Source organism: Chelonoidis abingdonii, chromosome 1 (assembly GCF_003597395.2).
Source record: "Chelonoidis abingdonii isolate Lonesome George chromosome 1, CheloAbing_2.0, whole genome shotgun sequence".
Taxonomy (NCBI): Eukaryota; Metazoa; Chordata; order Testudines; family Testudinidae; genus Chelonoidis; species Chelonoidis abingdonii.
In genome coordinates this window covers 154,727,560-154,743,560 of record NC_133769.1, presented here as the reverse complement: position 1 = coordinate 154,743,560, position 16,001 = coordinate 154,727,560, and the positions used below count along the sequence as shown (strand labels likewise).

Genomic DNA, 16,001 nt, shown 5'->3' with positions numbered 1-16,001 from the left:
CAAACTCATGTTTGCTATTAGTCTGAAATCAATTTAGGAAGTGGGAGGGAATGGGAACAGGACTGGGGATGGGGGAGAGGATCATTTTGTAAAGGGGAATGGGACAGGAACAGGGACACAGGCAAGGCTCTGTGGTGTCAGAGCTGGGAGGGGACACTAAGGAAGAATTGAAATCATGCTGTGGAAAGCATAACATCGATTGTTTGCGCTTTGGACTTTGGGTATTGTTGCTCCTGTTCATGCAGAAGGACCAGGGAAGTGAGAGGGTGAGGAATAAGCCCCTAACTAGCCCTTTTTTTTGCCAGCTTCTGTGAGCAGGGCCTCCTCTACTCACAGCTTAACTTTGCTTTATGTTAGCAAAGTCTTGACCATTACTTTAGCTCAGGCCTCAGACTGGGCCTTTGATACTAAGGTTTATATCTCAGGGCCTCTTCTTACTACAACTCTCTCTCTTACTGTCTGTCAGTGTTCCGATAGAATTTTAAAATCTCCCAGAATCCACTGCTTCTGAGAACTGTGCTGGCAGCTGTAGAACAGGTACTTACTTCTCAAAGAGCACTGCAATCAAAACAGTTTTGAACATCAGTAGCAGGGCCATAGGCAAAACTGCAATGTTTCAAAATGTGATTCAGCACGTCCAGATACAGCTAATTGTTTGTGCTTCAACTGTTCTGTCCCTCTACTTCTGTTAGGAATTACTGAGATCACTAGCATAGACAAGCCCTAGATAACAGTGCATTGGTAACTTTGAACATTTTTCCATCAGTGGATAATTGGAGCATATTAATAGCAAAGGTCAAAGGTACCAGAGCCAATTTAACTGAGGCCAGTCTACTCACTGCATAATGTGAAGAGTCACCGCTGGCAGTAACTTTATGTCTGAGAATGTTTCCTTGTCAATGTTAAATGTTCTTGAAATCCAGAGGTTCCTATTAAGATGCTGACTCTGTACCATGGCTCTATAATAACAATTACAATTTTCTTGAATTTCATACCCCAAAATGGATGCAAGCTGTTGTGTGTCAATTATAATTTGGCTTAATGATAAATGGAATATAATGGATAGTCTGTAGTGTATAATCTCTATAGCGACTAAGAGAACACTAAAAACTAAGGGCCTGATCCTGCAAGGTACAGAGCATCCTAAACCCCTAAGGATGGCAAAGGGAGCTCAGGATAGTCAGTGTCTCACAGACTGTACTAAGAAATTGCCTTCTCAAGGCATTTTGAAAGAATCAACTTCTGTATTGCTTATACTGTGCAAGACGCATAAAGCCTTCCACCATCAGCTAGAGACTAGAAGCCTTATTTAGACACTCGCTGAAGTCAAGGGAATCTTTCCATTACATTTTAAGGCTTGGTTCAAGGCAAACTGGACCACATTAGCTCAACTTTCAGACTCCTGTGACATCATCAACCCAATCATCAAGTTGCTGCCCAAGTCTTCTAATAAAATGTTAGAAGACAGGACACAATATTCATTTTTTAATGTAAATAATACAAACAACCCTTAAAACATTATGAAGTCATCTTTATTATAAAGGAGAAAAGATAAAAAATGTATTGGTTTAAAATTTCACCTTTATAGCTCTGTAGGTAACATTCTTACACCTGTTTCCAAATTTAGGAGTCTGACATGGAGAGTCATGTCAAAAATTCATACAAAATATAAAAATGTGAACGGGAACGTTTTGCAAACAAAATCCCAGTTGCTTTACATTTGAGATCAAGAGAACACTGAACCGGCTTTAAGTTTAAATCTAAAGACTGAGAAAAAAGTATGTAAACTGTTGTAGCTTTACTGGCATAGGGTTATTCCTGGGTCACCTACTTCTGTCAAGCCTCCTTTGGCCACAGGCCTTGTATGGCTAAGTTGAAATCTTACAGATCTTAGCCTGTAGGCCTTGCATTACAGCCTTACCTTGCTTATATACCTAATACACACTCATCACTCAAAAATACTTGTCAATACATTGAATTGATAGTTGAATTCATAGTTCTGTGTTAAACCACAGTGTCCCCAGTGAGTGAGCCTGGTTCCTGTGTTGCTACAGTTTTAAAATCAACAGGGTGAAAATCACCCTTAGCAATTCTTTTAAGTTGGGGCACCCTATGAGTACACGAAGAACAAATACAGTGACCACAAACATAAGGGGGAAAAGGAGTCCAGGACAGCTCGCTGTATTTTAAAGAATCCTTATTGAGGTTGCAGGAACAAACCATCCAGATGTGTAGAAAGAAAAGTAAATATAGCTTAACAATGAAATACTTGCTGATCTTAAACACAAAAAAGAAGCTTACAAGAAGTGGAAGATTGGACAAATGAACAGGGAGTATAAAAATATTGCTCAGGCATGCAGGAGTGAAATCAGGAAGGCCAAATCACACTTGGAGTTGCAGCTAGCAAGTGATGTTAAGAGTAACAAAAAGGGTTTCTTCAGGTACGTTAGCAACAAAAAGAAAGTCAAGGAAAGTGTGGGCCCCTTACTGAATGAGGGAGGCAACCTAGTGACAGAGGATGTGGAAAAAGCTAATGTACTTAATGCTTTTTTTGCCTCTGTCTTGACAAACAAGGTCAGCTCCCAGACTGCTGCACTGGGCGCCCAGTATGGGGAGGAGCGAGCGCCTTCTGTGAGAAAGGAGTGGTTCAGGACTCTTAGAAAGCTGAACGAGCACAGTCCATGGTGTTGCCTTCATCTGAGGTGCTAAAGCGTGGCGGATGTGATTGCAGGCCATGGAACTTATTTTTGTAACTTTCTGGCGATCGGGGAGGTTCCAAGATGACTTGAAAGGCTACTGTTATGCAGCTTTTAAAGGGAGAGGAGGATGCGGGACTACAGGTCAGTCGCCTCACCTCGTCCCTGGAAATCGGAGCAGGTCTCAATGAATCAATTCTTAGCATCAGAGGAGGAAAGTATCAGGAATAGTTAGCTGGATTCACAAGGACAAGTCATGCCTGACTAACTAATTGCTTTATGCCAAGATAACTGGCTCTGTCGATGAGAGAAAGCGTGGACGTGTTGTCCTTGACTTTAGCGAGCTTTTGATATGGTCCTCCCACAGTATTACTTGCCAGAAGTAAAGAAGTATGGGCTGGATGAATGGACTATGAGGTAGACAGAAAGCTGGCTAGATCGTTGGGCTACGGGTAGTGTCAATGGCTCATGTCTAGTTGCACCGGTATCAAGCGGAGTCCATCCAGGGTCCAACTGGGGCCGGTTTGTTCAGTATCTTCTTTATATCTGGATCGGAGTTGCGTGGATTGCACATCAGCAAGTTTGCAGATGACATAAACTGGAGGAGTGGTTGATTGGCTGGAGGATAGGGATAGGATACAGAGGGATCTAGACAAATTAGAGGATTGGGCCAAGAATCTGATGAGTTTCAACAGGCAAGTGCAGAGTCCTGCCTTGGACCGAAGAATCTCATGCACTGCTACGATTAGGACCCAATGGCTAGGCAGCCAGTTCTGCAGAAAGGACCTAGGGATTCAGTGGATGAAGAAGCTGGATAATCAAGTCCACAGTGTGCCGCCTGTTGCCAAGAAGGCCAAGCCATTTGGCTGTATAGTAGAGCATGCCAGAGGTCGTGGGATGTGATCATTCCCCTCTATGTCGGCATTGGGTGAGGCCTCATCTGGAGTACTGTGTCCAATTTGGGCCCCAACTACAAGACGGAGGTGGAAAATTGGAAAGAGTCCCGTGGAGGGCACAAAAATGATTAGGGGGGGCTGAGCTATATGACTTAGGAGGAGAGGCTTGAGGGACCTGAATTTAGTCTGCAGGAAGAAGAAGAATGGAGGGGAGATTGATAAGCTTGCCTTTCAAGTTACGCGTGGAAGAGGGTCGAAGAGGATAAGGATCTAACGACATGTTCTCAGTGGTACCAGATGACAGAACAAGGAGTAATGGTCTCAAGTTGCAATGTGGGAGATTTAGGCTGGATATTAGGAAAAACGTTTTCACTAGGAGGGTGGTGAAGCACTGGAATGGGTTACCTAGGGAGGTGGTAGAATCTCCTTCCTTAGAGGTTTTTAAGATCAGGCTTCACAAAGCCCTGGCTGGGATGATTTAGTTAGGGACTGGTCCTACTTTAAGCAGGGAGTTGGACTACATGACCTCCTGAGGTCCCCTCCAACCCTGTTATTCTATGATTCTATGAAAAACAGTTACAATTAAGAAATCTTGTTTGTATTACAAGTTATAAAACTGTAGCTACACAGGAGCTGGAATCACTCACTAGAGACACTGGGGTTTAACACAGATGAATCCAATTTAATTAGAGGCTACACTGGCTTCCCAAAAGAACTCAGCTATGATGCATACAATCACTTGGGCGAAATGAAGGCTTGTGACAGACTGGTTTCTGATCTGTCAATAATTCAAATTTCCTATAAAGGAGAAATACTGGTAAAAAGGAATTATGGGCAAAACATAATACCTGCCTCAAAAAAGACAGTGAGATATCTCTTGGTCAACACCTATGGTCAGGGACAGAAAACATCTGAACCTATTTAGCATCCAAAACTTATTTCTGATAACATTCACCCAGGGTAGGTCTACACTGGAGGCAACTTTACATTTGACTTAGCTGGCAAACATATATGTATATACTGACATTCCACAAAACTGCCTGAAGACTTGTTCAGACTAGGATGAACAAATGTGTTAGCTAACTTGAGCTAGTTAACGGTCAATTAATGAAAGTTAAAAAATGTGTGTAGACAAATTTCTAGAGCATGGTATGCTGTAAATGCGGGTTGAAAAGTTAACTAATACAAAATAAACACACCAGGAAGAAGAAAAAAAGGAACCTCTGAACTGGTTTACCAAAAGAGGGTAACTAGAGCAGTGGTTCTCAACCAGAGTCTTGGAGGGCTGTGAGCAGGTTTCAGGGGGTCGACCAAGCAAGGCCAGTCCCGCTGCATGGGTCTCAAGCCTGGGGCCCTGAGCCCTGCCACCCAGGGCTGAAGCTGAAGCCTAAGCAATGTAGCTTCGCAGGGACCCCTGTGGCATAGGGCCCCAAGCAGCTGCCCTGCTTGCTACCCCCTAATGCTGGCCCTGGCTTTACATGCAGAAAATAAGTTATCGTGGCACAGGTAGGCCGTGGAGTTTTTATAGTTTGTGAGAGAGGGACAAGGGGGGGCAGGGGATCTCAGAAAGAAAAAGGTTAACAATCTCTGAATAAGAGAATGACTAACACACAGTGGACATTTAATAGACAGACAATAGTCTCTCTAGGAAGGTGATTATCTGCATAAATACCTTTGTGAGGGATGCCAGATATTATAAACAGGCAGGCTAGCATGTTTAGGATCAAAAGGACCAGAGTTTATCCATATCTATATTAGAAAGTTGCATCACCAATTTAAATCAACCTAGTTAATTTGGTGCCAGCCCCACTGCACTTAAGCAAGGGTTCAGCCAGTTTAAACCATGAGATAATTTCTCAAATAGAAATAAATAGGTTTAGTCAAAAGTTGGACTGGTTTAAGTGCATCTACATTAGAACATTTCACTGGGTTAACTGGAGGGATTTAATATCCATTTAGTTAAGCCAGTGGAATTTTCTAATGTAGAGCAGGCCTTGGTAGTCACAGTAGTACTAGTGAAGGAAGGTTATATGAAATCTATCCTATTTGAGAATCTCACTCAAAAGGGCAGGGAATTAAGGAATTCTCTAAGGTTTGTATTCTGCAGCGCTTTTGTTTGACAGATGCACAGGAAACTCCAGACAAACCATGGACAAGAACCAAATTCAAGGAGGAAAATAATGAAAATTAGGACTTGTCTCCAGCTGGTAAAATTCAGACCCTCTGTTCAGCACCTCTGTAGCTCCACTGGTGGTTGCAAGAGTGGACTCTGCCCTTCCACACTACAAGCTTCCACTTTTGCTACCAAGACTCACTGTTTCCTAATAAGTGTGACTTCAGATTCACAAAGTCCTAGGCTGTTTGGGAAATATATGTATCCCAGGATGGACTTTGTGAACAAATCTTTGACCTTTGCAGAGAGTTAGTTAAGGCAGGAGTTTGGACTCTAACACTGCTAAGAATTTCTAGGACAGTCAGCACAAAAGAATAACGGACTTGCACATTGCTATGTGTGCTCAGAAAACTGCAGGGGAACACCAGATAGCCATGTCTGAGAATCAAGTTTTAAATAACTGGGACACTGACCTGTGACTGCTGAAAAAGGAGGCACTTCTCTGGATTGATACCACAGGCGAGGAGAGTGGCAGTGGTATCCAGGATGCTCTGACGCAAGACCGCTGGCTCCCGTGGTACTGTGAGAGCGTGCAGATCTACAATGCTGTATAACACAGAGTTGTACTCTTCCTGAAACCTCACCCAGTTCTGGATGGCTCCACAGTAGTTGCCAAGGTGGAGCTTCCCAGTTGGCTGAATACCTGAGAAAATTCGATCCATGCCGCTATTCTGTAAAGAAAACATTTAATAATTTATACCATCATTGCTCTTTCATAGCTTCTTTCACTTGTGGCTGTCAGTGTTTTTCAGACATTGGTTATGCCTCATCTACCCATTTCCTCCTACTCTTCATTTTGCAGTGTTTGCTGTCAAACTGGAAGAATGTATGTGATGGAGACCTGCAGGGATCTGTCCTGGGCCTGGTATTAAATATTTTCATCACTGACTTCAATAATGGAGTGAAGAGAACACTTATAAAATTTGCGGATGATACCTAGCTGGGAGGAGTTGCAAGCACTTTGGAGGAGAGGATCAGAATTCAAAATGATCTTGACAAATTGGTTAATAGATCTGAAACCACCAGGATAAAATTTAATAAAGACAATAAGGTACTACACTTACGAAGGAAAAAAATTCAAATGCACAAATACAAAATAGGAAAAAAGCAGTAGTACTGCTGAAAAGGATCATTGTAGATCACAAATTGAAGACAAGTCAACAGTGTGATGCAACTGAGAAAAAGATACATAGTTCTGGAACTATAATAGGACTGCCATATGTAAGATATGGGAGGTAACTGTTCTGCTGTAACTGGCATTAGTCCAGTTTTGGGCACCACACTTTAAGAAAGACACGGATAAAAAGCACTGGAATAGTTTATCAAGGGAGGCTGTGGAATCCCCATCACAGTTGATCTTTAAAAGAACAGGTTAAACAAACACCTGTCAGGGATGGACTAGATGTACTTGGTACTGCTCAGTGCAGGGGTCTGGCAGGAATAGATAAGGTCTTGAGATCTATTTCCAGCCCTAGATGTCTATGATTCTATCATTTCCTCCTGCAAGATAAGTATAATTGTTACAGAAAAGAAAGATATCCTGGCTCATGATTGTCCAGAAACAGTGTGATCAGTCATTAAAACTTCCTATTGTTTACCTCAAATAAATATTGAAATCTAGAATAATTTTAAACAGTCAAATTACATGTACAAACAAATGCACTGGCTGAAATTGAATTCTGTAACGACTACTTTTCAACAGAGGCAAGGGACTACATTTTTGCTCTGGATCTGTTACTTAAATTTTTCTTTTAGCATATTAATCGTACTGATATAGAAGCTCAGGATGACAGTGAAGGGAATTCCAGACATTTCTCCTCAAAGTGTTCAAAGTATCAAAAGAAACTGACTTCTCATTCCAGTGACCATAAAAGGTTTATCCCTATTGATGGGAAAATATTGACAGCTGTGTTCTAACAGAAAAATTAAAAAAAGAGTTAATATACACAGTTTGGGTAAATGACAACTAACATTTTTGGAAAGTTCATTTTCCTCTGTCCTGGCTCTCAGACTGATCATTCTCTCGGGCACATCTACACTGCAAAAAACTCCCAGTGGCAGCAAGTCTTAGAGCCTAGGTCTACAGAGATGTTCCCACTCAGGGCGAAGCCTGGCCTCTGACACCCACCCTGACTGTTGAGTTTCAGAGACTGAGCTCCAGCCCAAGCAGAAACATTCCCAGCACTATTAGTAGTGCTGTAACGCAAGACCAAATCTGTAGTCCTGGGCTCTGTAACTTGCGTCCACATTTTTTCTTCTTTTGCACTATAGATGTACCCTCAGAAACTGAAGCTGGCAGGGTTCCATCAATTACCTCCAAACTTACCAAAAAAATTCCTCTGTACTTTGAAAATATTTAAACAATGTCATGTGAAAATACTTTTTGTAAAATTAAGGGAGTGCAAGTGTAACCTTGTTTTCAATCTTAACTATGGAACCACTATAAAGGTTATTCCTAACACAGGAAGTTTACATGTTAAAAGGACATCAACTTAAAAAAAATCTTTCAAACAGAAGCGTGATTATCTACTATTGTTACAAGTAAAATCTAAGATTCCTATAACTAAGATAAGGATTTTTTTCCCCCAGTTTTACTTTGAGGATTTGATGACTAGTTAGATGGTGAGCTTCCCATTTGTGGGAGGTCTTTTTTTTTTTAGGGAAAAAATGTCATTGTAAAACCACAAAAAATAACGGGGATACTCTCGGGCAAGTGTAAAACCTGAAATTATTTTTTTAATTCACTAGCTTTCAAATTGACTGTGTCCCTTTAAGAACTCATTACTAATCTAGATGGGCATAATGAAATACAAAATTTTAGGTAGCATTTCAAATTGGTAGTGTTTTTTTTTTTTTAAATGACCAGCAATTCAAAAGAACATTGTGATGCTGTATAAAGGGGAAGATGACTGTCTATAATACGAATATGGTCACCACTTTACAAAATTGTGATAATTCTTATACAAAGTATGCTTTCTGAGGTATCACTGGAAAAGTTCTAATTTGCTGTGTACAAGTATCTTGTTATAATGTGTGTATCAACACTGTGTACGTAGTTATGAAATTTTGGCTAGGTGTTTGCAACTCAAACATCTGAGTCTAGGAAACGTCCACAGGTTTGCCCTTCAGGAATAACAAAGGAGCAATAAACAAAAGCCTCTACATGTCATCTCTGAAGACACCTTAAGCAGCACGTTCCACGCAGAAGGTAGAAGCAAAATTTGCAATTCATAGAAGAACTCTTGGCCCAGCTGGTAGACAGTGGAGCTGTATGAGCCAGCACATAAGCACTGGCGCCATCTGACTCCATGATACAGCCAGGACTTTTCCAGGAGAGGGGTCAAGATATAAAAGGCGAGAACAAAGGCTCCTGACCCCCTCTTTCCCACCACATCTCTGGACTGCTGAAGTCTGACAAAGGAAATTCTGAACAAAGGACTGAGGTCCCCAATGTTATTTGGGTAAACCGTAGACTTATAGAAAACTAGCAGATATAACATCTCTGCTACAATTTTGGATTGACAAACTAAATCATCTGTAATGTATTTTACCTGATTTAAACCTCTGAAATAACTCATTTCTTTTCTTAGCTAATAAAACTTTAGTTAATTTTACTAAAGTGATTGGCTGGCAGCGTTGTCTTGACCTGGTGGTAAGTGACTAGTTCTTTGGAGCCAGAACTTGATGCCTGGTGATTATTCGTTTTAATAACCTTTCATCACAGTAGTCTAGTCTGTCTGCGTTGAGGCTTGAAAGCTTAGAGGATTGTCACTGGCTTTATGATTAGCTAATAAAGGGAGGGTTTGTCTTCACTAATGGAGTAAGTCGACCTAAGTTATGCTACTTCAGCTACGTGAATAACGTAGCTGGAGTTGATGTAGCTTAGGTCAAATCACCCCAGTGTCTTCAGTGTGCTGCGTCGATGAGAGACACTCTCCCATCGACTTACCTTACTCTTTTTGGGGAGCTGGAATACCAGGGTTGACCAGAGAACACTACAATTTAGCAGGTCTTCCCTAGACCCACTAAATCAACCCCTGCTGTCGATCTCCCCGTAGTGAAGATCAGCCCTGACCCAGGAGCAGGCATATACTGCTGGTTTGGTTAAATCTAACTATAGAACCATTTTGGAGGTGTCTGCCAAGTTTTGACAGTCTGACCTAATATTGGCACTCACAGTTGTGACCCACATTAGACACCAGTGACAACCATAACCAATTTTCTTCCTACTTTTTGCTAAAAAGATTCTCCTTTGCCTTCAGAATAGACTACTACTCTTCAGGTCAAGTCAATTTTCTTACGTAAAGTTAGAGCGAGCAAATACAGGACTTCTAACAGAGCTTTGTCTGCAATCTTTAACACCTGGTCATAATTAAACTACTCTATACTAGCAGACTCTGTTCCAAATACCATTAAATCAGTTTCCTGGGAGACCTGCCAGTAAAACAATTATTCTGATGTTACAGTACACTCTGCCCAATTGCACCACTCTAATATTTTATGTTTACACAACACATTTCACCCCAAGACACTTTGCTAAAGTTAAAATAATGTATCAATGGCAAAAAACTACGTTCGTGCAGAATTAATGTTGTTTAGTGGTAAGTAGTCCCCTTGAGAAAGGCTGACCTGATTACGGGCAACCTTAACTGAGGTCAGGCTAGATAATCATAAAGGTCCCTTCTGGCCTTAGAATCTATGAACTCTGTATTTCCTGGTTTTCCAAAGTTTGAATTTTGCTCAACTCAATGGTCTGCAAGGGGATGACATGCCACCAAGCAACACTGGATTTTTTGGCATTGAATTTCCTAGACATATAGTTGGTAGGAGTTAGAAGTCATTTAGACAGTTGTACATATCATGTCTTACAATTAGCATGCTCAGTCAGCCTGTCCTCCCACCCCTCTGGCCCCATCAGCCATGCTTCTGCACACTTCTCCAGCCATGCCATTGACCCAGGCAATGTGTTCCCCCCTCCTACCTGGCCCCTCCCTGACTACTGTGCCATGGCCTCCCCAGCACAAGCAAGAACCACATCTTCCTAAAGTCTTCACTCTGGGTATATAAATGCTTCTATTTCCCTTCCTTCCTCCCCTCTCTTATAACCCAACTCACATGCAATACTTGGAGCAAAGGACAACTGTGTTACAGTGAAATTGTGTTCCTGGTTGTGGCTATTTTTTGCAGGGCTTATACCTGTAGAACCCCACAATCAAATGACCTCAAATGGGGATTATAAACATTATGTAGTAGTGCAACACTACTCAGGGGTAGCCAGGGTTGTGGGGTTTTGCTATTACCTATCCTTAGCATGACGAAACCTTGTTTGAGCCTGCTGTGGGTCAGCTCCCCACCACCACTAGTCTCTGGTAACACAAGTACTGTTTCCATTGTGGCCCTCTTTTCATTCATTCAGAAGTTGGCACAATTCTCAGCTATTGGACTGAAGTTTTCCAGGACTGGTTTCTCTTAAAAGCTGAATTTTTGGTGGGGAATTTTTGTCTTGTAGACTCTTCGTCTCTTATCTGCCATCCCGCAGCTCACATCTCTTCTCCCATTATCAAATCATATGAAATCCCTGGGGCAATGATCGACAAAGGAACAGGCAGTCTTAACTCTTCCCATGTTTACTAGTTATATTTCTATGTGTTTGGATCATTAATGCAGGACTCCTGAGGCTTTCTAAGTCATCCTGTACATAGTTCTGTACCTGGTTTTGTATTGTGTGCAAAAGTGAGAGAGAAATGGTGTTAGGTTGTGAATGGTGTCCAAGAGACTTGTTTATCTATCAAGTTTAGGAAAGCCTGCATGAATAGGACAGTTAAAACACACATTAGTTACTGTCATAGTTTTTATTTATTAGACAAACATCCTGCCTCAGCGAGGGGAGATGGAGTAGATGACCTCTCAAGGTCCTTTCCAGTTGTACATTTCTGTGATTCTATGATTTTCTCCTGCGAGGCAAGTACAATTCTTACGTGAAATACCAGCTTATGATTGTCCAGAAATGTATGTGATGGAGTCATTACATGAAATCTGTATGTGTGCAGATCGGCATAGTGTGTTCACAGCTGAAGCCATAGCTGCACTTGGTCTGTGGGCAGTGGAAGAGAGGTGGCTGAATCTGAAGTGGAGTCTAGAATGACTTAACTCCTAATTCTGGGTTTTTGTGATTTGCACTGAGAGATTATGTAGTCTTTACTTCGAAATTAAAGCCGTGTAGGAATTTCCCAGCCTTTTTTTAAAAAAATAGGTCAGTATCAAGAAGTATTTATGTTTTCATGTATCCTGGATTATCACTAGCACCACTGGTACATATTAACCTTCAGAGATCTAAAGCTGATATCTGAAGACTAGGAAAGCACCGTGGGAGTGGGGATGTTGTTGGTGGAGGCCTGGATGGGTTAGCATGGGTGCACTAGGTAGAAGTAGTGGAGGGAGCCTGAGAAAAGAGTGGGGCTTGTGGGGTGGAAAAGTGGAGGGGAGGGGAGAGAAGCTCTGCTCTGACAAGAAAAAAGAAAGTTGTTACTTGTAACTGGACTCTGCATATTCACACTCATGGGTTGTGCCAGCTGCTGAAGCCTAGAGTGTAGAACCTCCTCCAAGCAGTGCCTGTTACAGCATTTATGTCCCCACTCCTACTTCTCTGCTCCCAAACATCCTGGGAGCAAAGTTTAGTGATGCCCACCTCTGCCTTAGTTCCTTCCATTATTGCATCAGAGAAAGTGTTCATTAGACCTCTGAGGAAGAGGGGAAGATGGGTAGGGAGTGTGACTATGCAGCATTCATTTCTAAGAACTCTGCTTACAAGTCAGTAACCTCCATTTCTTTCAAGAGTCTCCTGCATATTTTTGCTGATGGGATAGTTTGGCAAGCAGCACTCCCACCAGGAGGAGGGACCTTGTTCTAATTAAATAAAGACTGATGTACAATTCTAACAAACTGTGCATCAGTTCGAGATGTCACATCTGACATGTAATGTTTTGTGAAACTATGTAGAGTTCCAAGTGGCACCTTTCCATGATTCCTGATCAGACACATCTAAAACACGCTATGGACATACAATCTAATACCTAGAGGGGGGAGGAGAGTGCTGTTATATATAACTTTTCTGAATACATTGTTCAATCCATCTGGAAATGGTTGGAGATGATACTGCCTGATTCTGATGAGTGTCCACATATGAAATAAACAATTTAATGAAATTCCTGAGTTCTGTTAAGATAATAGGACAGGGTTCTTTTAGCATCATAGAATCTCAGGGAACCTGAGGAAGGAACCTCAGGAAGTCATCTAGTCCAACCGCCTGCTCAAAGTAGGACCAACCCCTATCTAAATCATACCAGCCAGAGCTCTGCCAAGCCTGACCTTAAAATCCTCTAAGGAAGGAGATTCCTTCACCTCCCTAGGTAACCCATTCCAGTGCTTCACCACCCTCCTAGTGAAAACATTTTTCCTAATATCCAGCCTAAAACTCCCCACTGCAACTTGAGACCATTACTCCTTTTTCTGTTATCTGCTACCACTGAGAAAAGTCCAGATCCATCCTCTTGGAAACCCGCCTTCAGGTAATTGAGACAGCTATCAAATCCCCCCTCATTCTTCTCTTCTGCAGACTAAATAATCCCAGGTCCCTCAACTTCTCCTCATAAATCATATGCTCCAGCCCCCTAATCATTTTTGTTGCCCTCCGCTGGACTCTTTCCATTTTCACCACATCCTTCTTGTAGTGTGGGACCCAAAACTGGACGCAGTACTCCAGATGAGGCCTTACCAACGCTGAATAGAGGGGAATGATCACATTCTTCCATCTGCTGGCAATGTTCCTACTTATACAGCCCAAAATGCTGTTAGCCTTCTTAGCAACAAGGGCACATTGTTGACTCATATCCAACTTCTCATCTACTGTAATCCCTAGGTCTTTTCTGTAGAACTGCTGCCTAGCCATTTGGTCCCTAGTCTCTAGCACTGCATGGGATTCTTCCACTCTAAGTGCAGGACTCTGCACTTGTCCTTGTTGAACCTCATTAGATTTCTTTTGGCCCAATCCTCTAATTTGTCTAGAGCCCTCTGTACCCTACCCCTACCGTCCAGCCAATCTACCACTCCTCCCAGTTTAGGGTCATCAGCAAACTTGCTGATGGTGCAGTCCACACCATCCTCCAGGTTATTAATGAAGATATTGAACAAAACCAGCCCCAAATCATGTAACATGGATTTCCTAGTTTGGGAAAGAAAACTGGTAGATTTACAGTTTGATTATCATGGAATAACAACACAATTTAGGGTAACAACCAAGGGTATAGCCTGAGAACTACCTTGTTTCTATGGAAGATAATGAAAGAAGGGTGTTCCATAAGGGCATATGCAATCCACTAACTTATCTAGCTGAAACTCTAACAAAAGCAACCTTAATAGACAAATGAAATAACGAACACTCCACCAAAGGTTCAAGCTTTATCATTACAAGTTTATTAGGCCAGGTCTACACTACAGACCTATATTGATATAACTATGTCGTTCAGGATGTGAAAAATACACACCCCCAAGCGATGCAGTTATACTGAAATAACCACACAACACCCCCTGCCACCCCCGTGTAGACTGCGCTATGTAGACAGGAGAACTTCTTCTGTTGACATAACTATCACCTCTCGGGGAGATGGATTCACTACCCTGAAGGGAGAAGCTCTCCTGCCAGTATAGTAGAATCTTACTGAAGTGCTACAGGGGCGTAGCTGCACTGGTACAGCTGTGCTGCTGTAGTACTGTACGTGAAGACAAGCCTTTAGATATGCCAGCACTAAACTGATGTCCCATACAGGTACAGGATCTTTCACTGGTAGATATGGATTTGCAAGTCCCTTCAGGAATGTTTTAACTGGACCATGTGTAAAATACCAATTTTTTATGTAATTATGGTATGTCAATATAGCCACTAAGGGAACCTCTGAAAGACCCTCAGAGGCTTCAAATGTAATAAATACTCTAAAATATACTGAAGAGAAGCCAGTTCTGGTTACTCTGGTTTGATGTGCATCCAAGTAATAAATCTCAACCATTTAAGCTGCTAACATCTACTGATCAATTGTCTTTAAGGATGCAGGGCCAGGAGCCTTGCAGAGAAAACGGACGAAAAGCTCCCCATCACCCAACCATTAGGACAAAACAACTGCCTTCTGAGAATGCTGTCAAGGGTTAAGTCTGAGAAATCTGTCATCTGGCACAAAAGTCCTACTCTACAGAGAATTTAGGACTGCATCTATGATGGAGTCCTCTTTATGGTACATAACTGAGATTTCTTTATATTTATGAAGAGACCCAGGTTTTTTAGTAGAAACATGATATACTGAATTTCTCTGAGGAGTTCCTTGCATGATATTGACTTCAGAAGCCAGTTGTTTAGATATGGGTAGACAAACAAGCCTTGTATTCTCAAGTGAGCTGCCACAGCAGAGATGCATTTCATAAAGACTGTGGGGCCATAAACAGCCCAAGAGGGAGGATCCTATATTGAAAAGAAACCAGAGGTACTTGAGGTGAGTTGGTCTTATAGCTATGTGAAAATAAGCATCCTTGAGGTAGAGAGCTGCAAACCAATCTAGGAAATAAAAGGGATGTACACAGGTGTCAACAAATAGAAGCAAAAATTTTTGATAAAGGTATTGATCTTTCTTAAATCCAGAATAGGTCAAAGTTCACTATCCTTCTTTGGTATGAGAAATTAATTTGATTAAAAATCCAGGCCCCAGAATTGTTTTGGAAAACTTCTCTATAGCACCTGAGAGCAGTAGAGACTGCACCACCCATAACATCATGTGCTTACAAGAGGGGTCCCAGAACAAGGAAAGGGGTGAGGGGGCCGGATGGAGGCACAGTATTGAATTGTATACTTTTCTTCTATAGTTTCCCATATTCTTTTAGCAGATATTATTGACATCCATTTGTTGAGAATAACAGCTAAAATTGACGGTGGTATCTAAGTGTAGACATAGAAGGACTTAATCCCAGGGACCAAGCGGTAGATTTTGGATCTTCTAGTTTTTCTAGCAGCTCATTTGTTTTGTTGCTAAATCAACCATCCCCTTCAAAGTGGAGGATCCTCTACTTATACCCTTGTTTCAGTAGAAAGAGTAGATGGTTTTAACTAGGCAGGCATTCCTATAATAACAGCCAAGGCTACTGCTCTGGCCAACAAATCAGAAGCATCAAAAAACGTTCTTAGCATATGTTTAG

At 41.7% G+C, this 16,001-nt stretch overlaps 1 protein-coding gene across 1 annotated transcript in view; it reads right to left on the bottom strand.

Moving 5' to 3' along the window:
* Positions 1–16,001, bottom strand: part of WARS2 (tryptophanyl tRNA synthetase 2, mitochondrial) — a 90,647-nt gene that overhangs the window by 50,748 nt on the left and 23,898 nt on the right. Inside the window, exon 2 of the mRNA XM_032768228.1 lies at positions 6,179–6,436. Within this exon, the coding sequence (XP_032624119.1) occupies positions 6,179–6,436 (258 nt within the window). The remainder of the gene's footprint in view (positions 1–6,178; positions 6,437–16,001) is intronic.